This window comes from Haliotis rubra, unplaced genomic scaffold (assembly GCF_003918875.1).
Source record: "Haliotis rubra isolate DU_JTF1 unplaced genomic scaffold, ASM391887v1 Scf24, whole genome shotgun sequence".
Classification (NCBI taxonomy): Eukaryota; Metazoa; Mollusca; class Gastropoda; order Lepetellida; family Haliotidae; genus Haliotis; species Haliotis rubra.
This window is the reverse complement of record NW_025766447.1, coordinates 2,104,446-2,122,877: the sequence shown is the minus strand read 5'-3', so window position 1 is coordinate 2,122,877 and position 18,432 is coordinate 2,104,446. Positions and strand designations below refer to the sequence as shown.

The 18,432-nt window shown below is 42.1% G+C and overlaps 1 protein-coding gene across 1 annotated transcript in view; it reads right to left on the bottom strand.

Moving 5' to 3' along the window:
- Positions 1-2,532: 2,532 nt before the first annotated feature.
- Positions 2,533-18,432, bottom strand: part of LOC124278619 (peptidyl-prolyl cis-trans isomerase G-like) — a 40,595-nt gene continuing 24,695 nt past the window's right edge. The window contains 15 exon segments of the mRNA XM_046714380.1: positions 2,533-5,020; positions 5,165-5,895; positions 7,391-7,444; positions 7,743-8,696; positions 10,075-10,190; positions 11,248-11,322; positions 11,644-11,962; positions 13,890-13,991; positions 14,958-15,498; positions 15,500-16,047; positions 16,315-16,362; positions 16,651-16,815; positions 16,817-16,854; positions 17,487-17,546; positions 17,549-17,606. Of these exon segments, the coding sequence (XP_046570336.1) occupies positions 5,760-5,895; positions 7,391-7,444; positions 7,743-8,696; positions 10,075-10,190; positions 11,248-11,322; positions 11,644-11,962; positions 13,890-13,991; positions 14,958-15,498; positions 15,500-16,047; positions 16,315-16,362; positions 16,651-16,815; positions 16,817-16,854; positions 17,487-17,546; positions 17,549-17,606 (3,214 nt within the window). The 3' untranslated portion in view covers positions 2,533-5,020; positions 5,165-5,759.

Here is an 18,432-nt window from a genome sequence, read left to right as displayed (position 1 = left end):
AGACATTTGTCTTCACGTTATGTCTAGAGGGTCATGATTAATGCGAATCTGGGATTCGAACCCACGTGTAGCCACCAGGCCCCAGCTAGGCGAGGACAAGAACAAACTAAATGTAAAGGTGGGACCAGACGTCTGTGTCGATAGTTACCTGACTGAATGCCATGTTCCTGTGCAAGACGGTGTGTTGTCTGGTTGAATGCCATGTTCCTGTGCAAGACGGTGTGTTGTCTGGTTGAATGCCATGTTCCTGTGCAAGACGGTGTGTTGTCTGGTAGAATGCCATGTTCCTGTGCAAGACGGTGTGTTGTCTGGTTGAATGACATGTTCCTGTGCAAGACGGTGTGTTGTCTGGTAGAATGCCATGTTCCTGTGCAAGACGGTGTGTTGTCTGGTTGAATGACATGTTCCTATGCAAGACGGTGTGTTGTCTGGTTGAATGCCATGTTCCTGTGCAAGACGGTGGGTTGTCTGGTTGAATGCCATGTTCCTATGCAAGACGGTGTGTTGTCTGGTTGAATGCCATGTTCCTCTGCAAGACGGTGTATTGTCTGGTTGAATGACATGCTCCTGTGCAAGATGTATTGTCTGGTTGAATGACATGCTCCTGTGCAAGATGTATTGTCTGGTTGAATGACATGCTCCTGTGCAAGATGTATAGTCTGGTAAAATGCCATGTTCCAGTGCAAGATGTATTGTCTGGCTGAAGGCCATGTTCCTGTGCAACACGGCGTGTTGTTTGGTTGAATGCCATGTTCCTGTGCAAGATGTATTGTCTGGTGGAATGCCATGTTCCTATGCAAGACGGTGTGTTGTCTGGTTGAATGCCATGTTCCTGTGCAAGATGTATTGTCTGGTTGAATGACATGCTCCTGTGCAAGATGTATTGTCTGGTAAAATGCCATGTTCCAGTGCAAGATGTATTGTCTGGCTGAAGGCCATGTTCCTGTGCAAGATGGTGTGTTGTCTAGCTGAAGGCCATGTTCCATTACTAGATGGCGTTTTGTCTAGCTGAAGGCCATGTTCCTGTGCAGGATGATGTGTTGTCTGGCTGAAGGCCATGTTCTTGTGCAGGATGGTGTGTTGTCTAACTGAAGGCCATGTTCCATTACTAGATGGCGTGTTGTCTAGCTGAAGGCCATGTTCCTGTGCAGGATGGCGTGTTGTCTGGCTGAAGGCCGTGTTCCTGTGCAGGATGGCGTGTTGTCTAGCTGAAGGCCATGTTCCTGTGCAGGATGGTGTGTTGTCTAGCTGAAGGCCATGTTCTTGTGCAGGATGGGGTGTTGTCTAGCTGAAGGCCATGTTCCTGTGCAGAATGGTGTGTTGTCTAGCTGAAGGCCATGTTCCTGTGCAGGATGGGGTGTTGTCTAGCTGAAGGCCATGTTCCTGTGCAGGATGGTGTCTTGTCTAGCTGAAGGCCATGCTCCTGTGCAGGATGGGGTGTTGTCTAGCTGAGGAGCATGTTCCTGTGCAGGATGGTGTGTTGTCTAGCTGAGGAGCATGTTCCTGTGCAGGATGGGGTGTTGTCTAGCTGAAGGCCATGTTCCTGTGCAGGATGGCGTGTTGTCTGGCTGATGGCCATGTTCCTGTGCAGGATGGTATGTTGTCTAGCTGAGGACCATGTTCCTGTGCAGGATGGGGTGTTGTCTAGCTGAAGGCCATGTTCTTGTGCAGGATGGTCTCTTGTCTAGCTGAAGGCCATGTTCCTGTGCAGGATGGTGTCTTGTCTGGCTGAAGGCCATGTTCCTGTGCAGGATGGTGTGTTGTCTAGCTGAAGACCATGTTCCTGTGCAGGATGGGGTGTTGTCTAGCTGAAGACCATGTTCTTGTGCAGGATGGTGTGTTGTCTAGCTGAAGGCCATGTTCCTGTGCAGGATGGTGTCTTGTCTAGCTGAAGGCCATGTTCCTTGCAGGATAGTGTCTTGTCTAGCTGAAGGCCATGTTCCTGTGCAGGATGGTGTGTTGTCCAGCTGAAGGCCATGTTCCTGTGCAGGATGGTGTCTTGTCTGGCTGAAGGACCATGTTCCTGTGCAGGATGGTGTGTTGTCTGGCTGAAGGCCATGTTCCTGTGCAGGATGGTGTCTTGTCTAGCTGAAGGCCATGTTCCTGTGCAGGATGGTGTCTTGTCTAGCTGAAGGTCATGTTCCTGTGCAGGATGGTGTCTTGTCTAGCTGAAGGCCATGTTCCTGTGCAGGATGGCGTCTTGTCTAGCTGAAGGCCATGCTTCTGTGCAAAATGCAGTGTGGCTGTGATGGAGGTCGTCTTACTGCACTGATTGTTGTTTAACTGGGCTAAAAGTTGTTGCTGTGTAAGTGCAATGTAAGAATTGCAACTTACATCAAGTAACTGAGTTGACAGGTTACTCACTGTGCTTGACTGAATGCTGTGTTGATGGACTGAACAGTTGGTCTGCCTGATTACCACTGTTAGTGGTCTCAATTTGCAGAATGCTATACTACTGGGCCATGAACAGTGTTATTATGCTAAGTTCAGCTACTTCAGGTATTTCTGCCAATGAACAACAGGACACAAGCAAAGGATAAAACTATTATAATCTTATGAGGAGTGGTTACTTACAAATGATATCTTGTTAATGGGTAAAAGGGAAGGGAAGCCATCATTACTTTGTTCACAGTCAAAGTTTATCAACAACAACACAATGTCACAGCAGATACACTCGAGAGAGTTATGAGTGAACAAGTACAGACTGGCACTCATTGTTGCCACAACATGGCTGTATCCAACCCTAGGACTGTAATCAATTTGGTTGTTGTTCCCATGGTTATGTGTTAAAAACATGTCTTCAGAAAGATACAACCCAAAAAAGATACAGGCAAACATACAACCTGTCTGGCACCTGGTTCTGCTGCACAACATGCATGTTAAATACATTGTATAACAAAATGTGGAACATTGTAGCTCATGATCAACCTACATGTGTGACATAACAGCTGCTATACAACCTACATGTGGGACATAACAGCTGCTATACAACCTACATATGGGACATAGCAGCTGCTATACAACCAAAATGTCGGACATAACAGCTGCTATACAATACACTTGTGGAACATAACAGTTGATATACAAACAAAATGTGGAACATTACAGCTGATGATCAACCTGCATGTGATACATAACAGTTGATATACAGCATGAATGTGGAACATAACACCTGAAGGTCAAGCTGTATGATACAAACACCATTTGCAAGAACCAATACGGAATCAATACTTCATTGTATTCATATATTCTGATAAAACTATTTATAGCAAAGACATGGCATGGTGTGAAATGGTGTACAACACCCCTTCAAACACTGAGGAATTGTACACCAAGGTGAACATGAAAATGTGTATTTTCAGACAGGTGAGGAATGGTTATTACAATCAAGATACACACAAACACATTTTGCACAGAAAACATGACCACTGAACATGACCACTAAACCTCCCTGTTGTGCACTAGAAAGACTTAAAGGACTGGCTTACTTCCAGTCACAGGTAAACAACCACACACAGGCTGTGTTGTTCAACAAAACCGTGATACTATAGTTGTACAACAACCAGGTTTTTCTATAAGTTTTCAGGTTGCACAACAACCACATATGCCTTGGTGAGAGACTGACAAGATGCTAAGAAAAATTGCTTCCTCAAAACAGGTTTCAAAGCGAAGTAAAGACCACACAACTGAACAAAACCTTCCCAAAAAGCTAAAACAAAGGGGGCGAAATATAAGCAATAACTTTTAATGAGCTGGTTAACAAACATACAATCTGTGATACCCGACATACCCATGATGGTCGCTTACACCAGGATGTCTGTCGGGAAATATGTGAAACAGCTTGTGTTCATTGTATAAATACATGATTCACAGACAATATGAAGTACATTCTGTGTGAACTACATTCTGTGTGAACTACATCCCGTGTGTTTGAATAAATCTGTCAAATATGGGAAGGGTGAAGGTTAACTGATTGTTGAGGCAATATGGGCTAGACTGTCAACAGATGAGACAGGGAAACCAATACTGAATCAGGTGCATCATACTTACAAGAAATAATCAGAACACTAGAGTGTGTCTGCTGTTGGTGAACCTGGCATTGACGCACAGTTGATGTACATACAGTTGATGTACATACAGTTGAAGTACATACAGTTGATGTGTCTGTGGGTGGCATACAATTATGACTTTTACAGTTAGCATACCAACAGTTGACATGTCCACCGGTTGCATGTTAGCCTCATAAATACCTTCAGTAGACATACCCTTAGTTGACAGTCTCTACAGTTGAACTACCAAAAGTTGAAGTACCAACAGTTGATGTGCCTACAGTTGACACCAATGCAGTTGATCATTGGGTGTACGTAGATGGCTACAAATGCTAAAGGAGGCTTTGTATGTGCCTACTCAAAAGACAATCATTGAGAACATGTGTGCCTACTGTAGAAACAATAACTGAGCTAATGTATTTGCCTAGTATAGAGACAATAGCAGAATATGCATACTGAAGGGACAATAACTGCGGTCGTGTGTGTGCCTACTGAAGCGACAATAACTGAGGTCATGGGTGTGCCTACTGAAGGACAAAAACTGAAGTTATATATGTGCCTACTGAAGGGACAATAACTGGTCATACGTGTGCCTACTGAAGGGACAATAACTGAGGTCATGTGTGTGCCTACTGAAGGGACAATAACTGAGGTCATGTGTTTGCCTACTGAAGGGACAATAACTGAGGTCATGTGTGTGCCTACTGAAGGGACAATAACTGAAGTTATACATGTGCCTACCGAAGGGACAATAACTGAGGTCATGTGTGTGCCTACTGAAGAGACAATAACTGAGGTCATGTGTGTGCCTACTGAAGGGACAATAACTGAGGTCATGTGTGTGCCTACTGAAGGGACAATAACTGAGGTCATGTGTGTGCCTACTGAAGGGACAATAACTGAAGTTATACATGTGCCTACCGAAGGGACAATAACTGAGGTCATGTGTGTGCCTACTGAAGGGACAATAACTGAAGTTATACATGTGCCTACTGAAGGTACAATAACTGAGGTCATGTGAGTGCCTACTGAAGGGACAATAACTGAAGTTATACATGTGCCTACTGAAGGGACAATAACTGAGGTCATGTGTGTGCCTACTGAAGAGACAATACCTGAGGTCATGTGTTTGCCTACTGAAGGGACAAACACTGCTGGTAGATATTTGCCTATAGATGATCCAGCTGCCTGTGCAGTAACAGCATACCGAAAGTGCTTTGGTTTGAGCATGTGTACTTTGGTTTCGCTGTTTTCTCAGTTGACTGTACGTACTATGTACAACACTCTTCAACACACTGAGTATTGACAAAGAATCAATGTGTGCTGCCACACCTTGCATCTACCAGCCTGTATGTTAGACAGTCACAACATTGGGATGTGACTTGACGTGACATCAACCACATTCTGTACTGCTCTGTGACATGGTACCACCCACTTTCATTCAATACTGGTGTCACCTTGTCACTGTTTCGGTTTGGGCTCCATTTGTGATACACACTATTTAACCAAAAAAACTTAAATAATCAAATGGTCCTAAACTTCTTTTGTGTGGTATCCAAAATGCACACAATGTGTATGATATCTTCCAAAATATCCACCAGTAAAATATGGAGTGCTTCAACTGCCTTTTTTGGGTCTAAGTGAAAAGTCACTTGGCATAAAACATCTTTATTATCTTAACATCAATCCTATTTCATTAGCAAATGGTGTCTAATCGCTTGAGGATGAACTTCGCGAGCGTCTTCGGCTGCGTCGACGTGAACTACCACTGCTGCTCCTACTACTGCTGCTTCTTCGTCGACGTGACCTTGACCTACTTCGAGACCGACCTCGACTATCACTACGTCTGAAAGGACAGAGAAAACATATTGTGATAAAAACACTTTCATAGTAGGGAATGTTCTTTTTGGAAAACAGAAGCAGTTCCTTCAGCACTATTTCCTCATGGCCACACCAAATACAAACAGCTTCAACACAACGTCTTCCACATAAAGTATCACCCCTGTATTTAGCCAAATTAGAAACTAAATGGTCTGATGAAATTACTTGCTATCTAAGACAACACATGATCCTAAACACGGCAATCCCCAGCCTACTGCTGTTTTAGAAACAGTGACATCACAAACTGGATTATGAAAACGTGCTCAATGCAGTACAACATTTTGACAGAAAGCCCCCAGCCTTCAGTGACCTAACGAAAGTGTGTGAGATGGTTTAACGTCGCTTTTTTTAACTACCACCGTTTCAGCAGTCTGAATTGTTGTCTTGGAACAGGTAAAAATAAAAATGCGAAAAAACACATAACCAGCAAATGGCGCAGGATCTGTTGGATACATTTGACAAGGTTTTATTAAAGAATTGAAATTTTTTGAGTTGTGCAAATCCTACCCCTTATGAGTCTAAGTACATAAGACAAAGAAAATATCCATCAACAGCACAAGCACCACTTCAGGATCTGTTTGAAAAATATTTTGGAATTGTTTTTGCTTTATGCCCTAGAAATGATTACACTTTAGAGATGGACAGACAGATGAAGTGTCAACTTTATCTCTAATTACATTCCAGAACATTTGAAGGTGCAAGCATGTGCTGGTAACATCATACAATCAGCGAATACCAACCAACACTTAAAACGGCTGTGACAAAAGCCTGGAAATCCAATGAAAGTCACACAATCAGTTTTCGTCTTCCTAAAGTAAAACTCTTATGAATGCCCTTGATATATTATGTGCAGTTCCCAAGCAACAATCACGTCAACCACATAACCCATCTGTGGGAGGAATCTGTTGTAACAGATGGAATCCTGACATAACAAAAGTCAATGGCTACTCACTGGGAGTAGCGAATGAAAACTACCTGCTAAAAATAGCATTACACCACAATCGCCTCCATCATGAGATGGTGACATCTAGAAATTGCATCTCGTCATCTCTACACTAACCACTGGTATTCTATAGGCTATATGACTTTGGCCCATACAAATGATGAATGTCTTGGCAAAAAGACCCAGGTGATATGTTTGTGATACAGGTGATGTATTTCACGTCTTGTGGTTTCAACGCCAGATTCAAGCAAAACCTTAAAGTATGGTGCATCATAAGGCCTCTGATCTTCCACTGACTGCTGACAGTGTGACCAACTGAAGGATATATCTATGACTGTTTTGGATATGGGATATTGATTATTAAATAATAGTTGTTTTTCAGTTGTTTCCCAACAGCTACATATATTCTGCTATAAACTTCTTCTTGCAAACTGATTCATCAAAACCAAGTGGCCAAATGACAATTAGAAGCCACAGATCAAAAGCAAGAGGATGATCAGTATAATGTGGCACTGACCTTCTACGTCTTGCTGGGCTGGTTCGTCGTCTGTAGCCATCTGATGAACGACTTCTGAGGATTAAAACCAATAAAATATGAACCAAACTGACTGCATTAAACTAAATTGAGGGTGTTATGGTCGGAATAGCCGAGTTATAACAAGCGAGTAAAAATAAGTCTATGAATGAACCATGACTACAGAATGTTTGTTTCCCTCAGAAATGAAAGATCTAATTAAATATATACCAATGATGATCTTTGATTACAAACTTACAATGTAAACATACCGTCTAACAAAGATCTCGTACATAAATATGCATTATTTGGTCCCAAACAGAAAACATTGAAATAAGGCATGAAATGAGAGTACCTTGACTTTGACCTTGAACGTCTTTGAGGTGAACGTGACCGTCTGAGAGGCCTTGGTGATCTTGATCTTCTGATGGGCCTTGGTGACCTTGACCTTCTAGGTGATCTTGATCTTCTTGGAGGTGTTCTTCTCCGTCTTGGTGATCGCGATCTTCTTGATGACCACCTAGGTGATCTTGACCTTGATCTACGAGGTGATCGTCTCCTTGGAGATCTAGATCGTCTTTGTGACCTTGACCTTCTTATTCTTGGTGAGCGGGATCTTCTTGGGGGCGACCATCTCCTAGGTGATCTTGACCTCCTCCTAGGGGATCGTGACTTTCTCCGTTGTGTTGATTTTGATCTAGATCTAGAACGAGATCTACGAGGAGATCTACGTGGAGATCTACGTGGTGACCTGCGTGGTGATCTTCGTGGAGATCTGCGGGGAGATCTTCGTGGAGATCTGCGTTGTCTAGGAGGAGACTGACGTCTTGGTGATGTGCGAGATGGTGATCTTCTCCGAGGGGATAAATCTCTTCTAACTGGTCGAGCAGGTTTGTCTCCATTCTGGCTAAGAGACCGACCAGCTGACCTCTTTCGCGGAGGAGTTGACTTTCTAGAACTGGAAGAAGATGATCTATGTCGCCTAGGAGGAGAAGTGGAAGAACTTGAACTCCTCCGACCTTTTTCTGCTTGTGAAGAGCTCCTTTCCAGAATTTTGGGAGCAAGTTTCACTATTCTTTGGTCTAAGGAAGACCTTTTTTGACCTTCATCAGATGGTTGTTTTTGTGGACTGCGTGACCTTGAGCTGCTATTGGATGACCTTGTCTTCCGTCTTTTCTTTTCCTGGTCGCTATCTTGGGGACTTGACCTCTCTCTGCCTCGAACACTGACATTTTTTCCCCTCTCAACTTCTCTCTCCATCCCTCGAAGAACCATTCTGTCATCACCTGTGACTTGCCGTCCTTCTTGTCTGCAAAAAGAAGATTCAGTTAGAGTGTGGGCGTCAAAGGTAGAATTACTGATTTGAACATCTTATTTTCTTCTGAATTTGACACCTTCAACATAAAAAAGTGCCCATAAGAATAAAAAGCTAACAAAACTAAATAATATATATATATATATATATATATATATATACAAAATCACATTTTGCCATGTCTGTCATAGAAAATCACCAAACTGAATATATATATATATATATATTTTCTATGACAGACATGGCAAAAGGTGCCTTTGTATTTGAAATGACCACGATGTATGAAATACACTGATTTCATTATTTTTGTGTTTTTTATCTGATTGAAAATGATTTGATTTCCCCAAATAAACTAAATTTTCAAAGTGTTTATGTCACCACTAGTGACCTTGACATTGCACAAATGTAATACAAAATTTGATACAATCCAGACCCTACCAATTATCACATACATTAATTTTTCTCCAATTCTTGTCATAAATGCTTGAAATATATTGTTATCATTTTTACATTAAGAAAGGAGAATTTAACTGCAAAATGTAGATATTTCCTGTGAAGTGTAAAACTCATCATTGTCATTTACAGCATACAGAGTAATGAATACATGAGAAAACTTCATTTTATCTTATGTCGAAGTCTTACAATACTCTGAGGCAAAATATCATTGAGATAGTGGAGTTAAAATGCCGCAATGTCAAACATAGCAAAGTTATGCCCCCTTTCCTTTGTGCACAAGTTTACCTCACATCAGTAAAAACTTGCTTTCATCAATGATATAATTTTTCATCAAATTGCTGAAATCAGATTCCTACAAGGAATATGCAAATGACATTCATCTATTATAACATCCAAAAAATTCCATAAGACATAAGTGCCGGTCATGGAAAGTACTTCAGTTCTGTATCACTGCAGGTAATGGCTCCAGATGTACCCATCAATCCAGTGGAGATGAAATATGGTGAGTATCACTGCAGGTAATGGCTCCAGACGTACCCATCAATCCAGTGGAGATGACTGACTGACTGAGTTTAGTTTTCCAGTGGAGATGAAATATGGTGAGTTGCAGCAATATTCCAGCAATATCAATCCAGGGGACACCAGATATGGAGCTTCACTCATTGTACCCATGTGAGGGATTCGAACCGGGTCTTCGGCTCACGATCCAGCCAATGCTTTGAACCACTAGACTACCTGCAGGTAACCGCCCCCCAGTGGAGATGAAATATGGTGAGTATCACTGCAGGTAATGGCTCCAGATGTACCCATCAATCCAGTGGAGTTGAAATATGGTGAGAATGCAAACATACATTCTGGCAACTTTCCATCCACCGCCAGTGAGATGAGTTGAAGTTAACATCTAAGTGATACATACCTGGCTAGCTCCGATGTTGCCACAGCAACTTGTCCTATAGGTGGCAGCGGTGGGGTACGGATGCGTGCCCGTGGCCCTGTTCCCCCAGATTCTGGGCCACTGTTTGCTCTGAACACCTGTAACATGAGACAAATTCCTCCACATGGCACATCCAATCAGGACACACATCTTCATATCTCCAATCAAGAGGCATATTCACATTCACACCATTCAATGGAGGCATTCACACTCCAATCTGAGACACACATTCTCACCTGCAATCAAGAGGCATATTTCAGTCCTCCAATAAAGGAGATCACATCCAATCCATAATTTCACATCTCCAATCAAGAGGCATATTCACATCTGCAATCAAGAGACACATTCACATCTTCAATCAAATTTCAACACCTCCAATCTGGAGATAATTTCACATCCAATTTCACACCTCCAATCAGGAGACACATTCACATCACCACATAATTTCACACCTCCAATCAAGAGGCACATTCACAATCAGGATCTGCAATCACAGGAGATAATTTCACACCTCCAATCAGGAGGAGATAATTTCACACCTCCAATCAGGAGAGGCACATTCACACCTCCAATCAGGAGATAATTTCACACCTCCAATCATCACCAATCAGGAGATAATTTCACACCTCCAATCAGGAGATAATTCACACCTCCAATCAGGAGATAATTTCACACCTCCAATCAGGAGACACTTTCACATCACCAATCAGGAGACACATTCACATCACCAATCAGGAGATAATTTCACACCTCCAATCAGGAGATAATTTCACACCTCCAATCAGAGACACATTCCATCAATCAGGGAGATAATTTCACACCTCCAATCAGGGAGATGACACATTCACATCCACTCTTCACACATCAGGAGACACACATCACCAATCAGGAGATAATTCACACCTCCAATCAGGAGATAATTTCACACCTCCAATCAGGAGACACATTCACATCACCAATCAGGAGATAATTCACACCTCCAATCAGGAAATAATTTCACACCTCCAATCAGGAGATAATTTCACACCTGCAATCAGGAGACACATTCACATCACCAATCAGGACACACATTCACACCTGCAGACCTCCTTTCTGAACCCATCCCAGATCTCCAAATAGATGAAGTGAGATGAACATCCACTCTTACACACTCACCATACGCGCTGATCGGAACTCTTCCTCTCTCTCTCCATCGTCTGGATCAGGTGGGGGCTGCCAGGTGATCCGTTCCTACACAGCAGATATGATAGAATTAAGGATTCAACCACTCCCCAGAAGAAAGGGAAGCAGGGTGCACACATGTATTCACACTAAACTACATGCATAAAGGGACATGTCAAAAAGGATATAACTTGTTTATAAATAATAAAGTAATTCTTTCTAACAGATTGTATAAGAACTTACTAGTGTAATCATTCCATTTGGTGATAGAATACAACACAGGTGTCACCGTGTGCAAGTTTTGTGACTTTACAATATGCTGCATCAATGTCACTGAGTAATCCCCAGTGGATCTCACCAGAAGTCACATGTGAAAGTTTGAAGCCATACCTCTGCCTTCTTTTTCTCTTTCTTTTGGGCTTCGTCTGATTGTGAATCAGCCTCAGAATCTGAGTTACTTGCTGATCTGGAGGAGGACTTGCTGGATGAAGAACTAGATGACCTTGACCTTTTTCTTTGTGGTTGTGTTTCAGGAGGTTTGACAGGATTAGCTGCCACTGGGTGCTCTGACCCTCCCTCAAGGTCGTACTGGATTCTGCTAACCAGTCGCCGGTCTGGTGCATTGTGGGGCATGCTGACTGGGATATCAGCTGGTGGATGTGGTTCTCCAGGCAGAGGAATTTCAGGATACAGTGAGGTTGGTTCCGGTCTAAGAAATAAATCACAACACAATCTGCACATAACTATCTTATTGGTTTTCTTTCCATACGACCCTCCACTCAAGTTTTGTTTAAGAGTGACAACTTATGACCTGTAGTTAAGGATATCACATCCCAATACTCATCTTACATTTCAATCTGGTCCTGTAGATTGATTCACTCGTGACACAGCTGAACAAAACAAACACATAATGATCTATATCTCTTGACTAAGTCGTGGTCAATAGGGGTGAAACAGTATGCTCTTACCACGAGGTACGGTACGTATTGGGGTACAAGGCCTTTGGTTCAGCAATTTTGGTTCCGTATATGAGAACTTACATCTGGGAAAATAGATTTTGTCAAAATGATTCGATTTTAAGACACTTAAAAAAAAGTTTTTAAAGGTTAATAAAATGATGGTACGAAAATTGAAAATACCGAATTTATGGATTGCATTACGGCATACCGAACCGAAGGCAAAATAACTTGGTTCTACTAATACCACAATATACCCTATCACCCCTAGTGGTCAACACATGGAGACTGATACGGAAACATGGAATGAAGTTCATAGATCAGTCTGATCATGTGTTTTGTTTGTTTTGTAGCTTACAGATGTATTCAGCAATATTGTCGCTTTAGGATGATGGTCCGTACATAACTGACTCTGGATCAGACAATCTAGTTGTTGATACACCTCAAGCTGTAGTTGAATCATAGCCTTATCAAATTTGCCAAGTCAGAACATCTGTATACCAGTAGGTGCTCAGGACCAACTTTAACTGGGAATCCCCAGAGTATGATCACAATAGGAATCCCCAGTGTATGACCACAACAGGAATCCCTAGTGTATGACCACAACAGGAATCCCCAGTGTATGACCACAATAGGAATCCCCAGTGTATGACCACAATAGGAATCCCTAGTGTATGACCACAACAGGAATCCCTAGTATATGACCACAACAGGAATCCCCAACTGAATGACCACAATAGGAATCCCCAGTATATGACCACAATAGGAAGCCCCAGTGTAGGACCACAACAGGAATCCCCAGTATATGACCACAATAGGAAGCCCAAGTATATGACCACAATAGGAATCCCCAGTGTATGACCACAACAGGAATCCCCAGTGTATGACCACAATAGGAATCCCCAGTGTATGACCACAACAGGAATCCCCAGTATATGACCACAATAGGAATCCCCAGTATATGACCACAATAGGAATCCCCAGTGTATGACCACAACAGGAATCCCCAGTGTATGACCATAACAGGTATCCCCAGTGTATGACCACAACAGGAATCCCCAGTGTATGACCATAACAGGAATCCCCAGTGTATGACCACAACAGGTATCCCCAGTGTATGACCACAATAGGAAGCCCCAGTATATGACCACAATAGGAATCCCCACTGAATGACTACAAAGGAATTCACACTGTATGACCACAAAAGGACGTGAGGTGAAATGGGGTTTTACTGACTCCGAGCTGACCAGTCCTTGTTGTTCCCATCAATGCCGATCGCCAGTCAGGGACCAACAAGTACCATATTTTAACGTCTTTTAGTATGGGACGGTCGCGGGTTCGATCCCCGGCCGCGTCATACTAAAAGATATTAAAATATGGTACTTGTTGGTCCCATTTCTCCGGGCCCATGATGTAACCACTACACCATGGAGGCGGTCCGACCACATAAGGAATTCACACTGTATGACCGCTACAGGTCAAACCAAGAAGCCACACAGGATGCTGATCATGTCAGAACTCCACCATCAGCAAACAATATCCATTAAAAAAACGTGAAAAATACATTTGGTTTTCATGGAAACATTAATAGAACAGTAAATCAAGATTTGTGCCATCGATACAATTGATCAAGACCACAGTCAACACCAGCTGTACACTTTCTAGCAGAAGCTCACACACCTTCTTGTTTCCACAACAGTGTTGGCCTCCTTCGGCAAGAGTGACTTCTGGCCAGGCTTCCAGTGTGTGGGGGGAGGACTGACAGACGTCGGGTGGAGAGACCTGAGGGAAGAACCACCAACATTGACACAGACATGACACTGTCAAGCCTATAACAGGCATAGACAAACAAGCCACAGTTGTTGCATTTTAAGCTTCAGTAAAATTGGAGACACACACCCAACACATAGTCACCCTCCCAATTTCAAAATATTTGCGATAAAAAACTTAAAAGGTTCACAGGCTACTTTTTAAAATGCATGATTTTAATCTGTCTGAACTTTTAACTTGTGATCTACATAAAGCACAGATTTTCATGTGTTAATCACTTGACATCAGACTGAGGACATCTTAGCTCAAAACATTTACTACAACCAGGGCAAGTTCAAGTTGACTTTTCAATTTGATTATCATAAATATCCACCTGTCCTGTGAAATAGGTTTCACTCCAACCAACCATCTACTTGTTCAGCATCCAGCACTAAGTGGACAACTGGGCTCTGTCTAACATCAGAATCATTAACACTGACTAGATTGGGACCCCTAATTTCACACTGAAATATACATTCAGAAGGAAGCAACCATTTTCATTGATCTCTTCAAATCATTTGGTTTCTTGATTGCCAGTTACAATATATGAGCATGACACATTAAGTTTACACCTTCAGGCATAGAATGAGTGAGGTGAGGTGAAATTGGATTTAACGTCGTGCTTGAGAATATTCGCTAATATGACGACATAGAATGAGTGAGTGACTTTGCTTGTAACACTGCTTTAAACAATTCCTCTGAATCCACGACAGGTCAGCTAAACATGGCAGGCAAGTTGTAGTGATGCATGTCTCAGATATTTATGACATACTGACAAATCGAAAAGCATAACAGCACAAACCGGGATCTGAACCTGTGTTCATAGTTTCTGGCATACCCAAGGGACGCAACTCTTCACAGTGTACTGTGGCACCTTAGACGACCGAGCCACCATCCTGAACAAAATTGTCAAATACAGCTAGACCACATCAGACTTACCTGTGAAAATGTTTCAGCTCCTGTTGTCTCTTTTCTCGAGCTTTCCTTTCAGTTGAACTCGACCTTCGGCGGTCTCTCGACCTTTCTCGTGATCTGCGTGGCCGGTCAGAATCTGAGTCAGAAGAGTCTGATGAACGTCTGCTCTGCTGTTGAGATCTCAACTCAGCTGCTTTCCTTTGACGCTCCTTTCGTGATCTTTCTGTGTCAGAGTCTGAGGACGACCTATCTCGTTTTGATGGTCTTCGTGTCCGCTCTTGGTCAGCTGGTGATTTCCTGTGTGTTCCGTTTCTTTTGTTGTCATCATCAGACTCAGAGGAAGATGATCTTCTTGCATGGGCTTGATTGTCTCTTGATCTCATATTTGGGTTTGAACGAGATGTTTGTGTATTGTGCCCTCTTCTGTCCGGAGCACTATGCCGACTGTTTTCCCGCCTTATCCGTGGCCCAGGTCTTTCTTCAGAACTACTGGGATCTCTTCTCTTTCGGGCATCTCTTGTGTCTGATCGTCCGGAATCATTCCTCGACCGTCTGCTAGTACTGCCTCTTTGTTCCCCGGGATGACTCTCTAGCAGAGAGATTGGCATGTCTTGCTCTGCTGCCTTCATTGTCATCAGAATCCTTGGAAGACGATCTTGCCCTACGCCGACCACGTTCTACAAATGCACGTCGTTCATTCACCTGCCGATTTGGCTCCTCCCTTTCATTCTGTCTGCTTCCATGTTTTGGAAATCTATCGTCTCTGGGTGGAGGTCTATCAGCCTGTCTATTTGTGACTCTCTCATCTCTCCGCTCCACTGACTCATTTCTTCTTTCCATCTGCCTTTGTCCAACCTGCATTCCTCTCCCAAATTCCTCTCTTCGTTCTCTTGACCTATCTCCATGTCCTGTCACCTGCTTTCTGTCAGATCTCTCTGACTTGTCCTCCAGATGGCGTGACCTCTCAGTGCCGTTGTGTCCTCTGTCTGAACTGGCTGCTGCACTCTCGTCTTCACTCTCAGCAGAAGAGTCCACCTCGGGGGAAGCTTCCGGAGACTTCCCACGATCTTTCTTCTTCTTGTGTTTCCCATGTTTCTTATGCTTTTTGTGGTGTCTGGAAATAACCACTTTGTAATTAAATACATGCTGTATTGACTCTGAGCTGAGTGGAATCGTACTACTAATTCTAACAGAAGTTGATCATAGGTTGCAGGGATAAGACATTACCATTCCCCAATATAGCAGGTGTTGCTGATCATATCAGTTTTAGATGGTAAATACAACTATTTGAAGATACAAACACTTCCACTTTGTCATACATAAGAAAAATCTTCTGATGTTTATATGAAATACATTTTTCACATATCTAAATGAATCTCACTTTTTCTCCTTCTTGTGCTTCTTCTTGTCAGGTTTACCAGACTGTTCCCTGGAACATCACACATTGTCTCATAACATTCAGAGTTCTACAGTTGTGTGACATAGATCACGTAGCTGATTGTGGATAATGATTCACATGGATAATGTTGACTGGTCAACTATTCATTTTACTGTTAAGAAACATGGATTATGTAGCAAAGGTTGGAAAACATTTCACTGGAGCCAAATAAAAAGTGTATCTGTAGGTTTGTATTCAGAACGGAAAACAGAAATGACTAGGGGCTTTGAAATGTTTGCTGTATTCCACTGATACAGTCCAGTGACTGATGGCACTCACCTGTTACTGGGTGTAGGCTGACCCCTTTCTTGCTGTTGTTGCTGCTGTTGTTGTCTCTGACCTTGACGAGACTGATTCAGCCGGTCACCTTTCTCCCACCGTTTCTCTGCTTCCTTCTCTGCCTCACTTAGGGGCTTTAGCCGATTCATTTCTCTCTTCCAGTGGCGGCGTCTCACTTCGCGATCGACTACGAGACCGATACCTCTGCACACAGGAAAGTCTGATTCAGTTTACTTTAATCAACTGATCCTTACAAGGGTTTCATCAACAGCTCTTGTAACATCATCAACCACTCTTACATCATGAAGCAAGCAAGTACAGTTTTCCGCGGCTTGTGGCAATATTCCAGCAGTATGACAGTGGGGGACAATAGAAGTGGATTGCCCCATTTTTCACTGATATAGATGAGGTGAATCTCTCAAAAAACAAACTCATCTAACTAGTCCATTTACACTGCTCATAAATACGGACGGTTCATACTATTTTATGGGAAGTGGGTGTGGGTGGGTGGGTGGGTGGGGTGGTGTCATTGATTTTGTACAAGACATGCAGGGGCAGTCTATTACTATGTACATATTATTACTATGTCTGGACCAGACAATCCAGTGATTAACAGCATGAGCATCGATCTATGCAACTGGGATACGATGGCATGTGTCAACCAAGTCAGTGAGTCTGACCACCCGATCCCGTTAGTTGTCTCTTATGACGAACATGTGTTACTGAAGATCAACCCAGACAAATCAGAATATAATGATCTTGTCAAAATGACCTTTGAAGTGCAGACATTAAACAGCAAACTGTCAAGAAGTTGAACAAAAAGAAGCAGGGCCTACCACGCTGCCCCGCCCCTTGATCTTCCTCCCTGTCCTGGAGTAGTTCACCTGCCCGCCTCGATATACGGAATCCTTTCTGGTGGAGCACGTCGGCCATAACCAGGGGGAGACCGCTCTTTACTGCAAAAGAGATATGAATTAGTATGGACAACATGTAGGAATACGACATGTAAGAATACAACATGTAAGAATACAACATGTCAGAACACAACATGTCAGAATACAACATGTAAGAATACAACAAATGTTGTCAATGCCACTGATAAAATGTAATTTACATAGTACTAAGCTTAAGATATGATTAAACTTAAGCTCATTATATAATAGCAAACTCTTTAGAGTTTGTTAGTTAATATACTTATATGATATAGATATAATGCTGAGCTTAAGATATGAATAAGCTTTAGCTACATATATAATAGCAAAAAACTCTGTAGAGTTTGTTAGCTAATATATTTTTATAATATGAGTATAGTACTGTGCTTAAGCTATAATTAACTTTAAGCTACATATATATAATAGCCAAACTCTGTAGAGTTTGTTAGCTAATATATTTTATAATATGAGTATAGTTTATAATATTAGTATAGTACTGGAGCTTAAGATATAATTAAGTGCTTAAGCTACATATATATAGCAAAACTCTGTAGGGTTTTGTTAGCTAACTATATTTTTACAATATGAGGTATAGTAGTGTGCTTAAGATATAATTAACTTAAGCTACATATATATAAGCAAAAACTCATTAGAGTTTGTTAGAAGCTAATATATTTTTACAATATGAGTATAGTAGTGTGCTTAAGATATAATGAACTTAAGCTACATATATAATAGCAAAACTCCAGTAGAGTTTGTTAGCTAATATATTTTACAATATGAGTATAGTATTGTGCTTAAGATATTATTAACTTAAGCTACATATATAATAGCCAAAAACTCTGTAGAG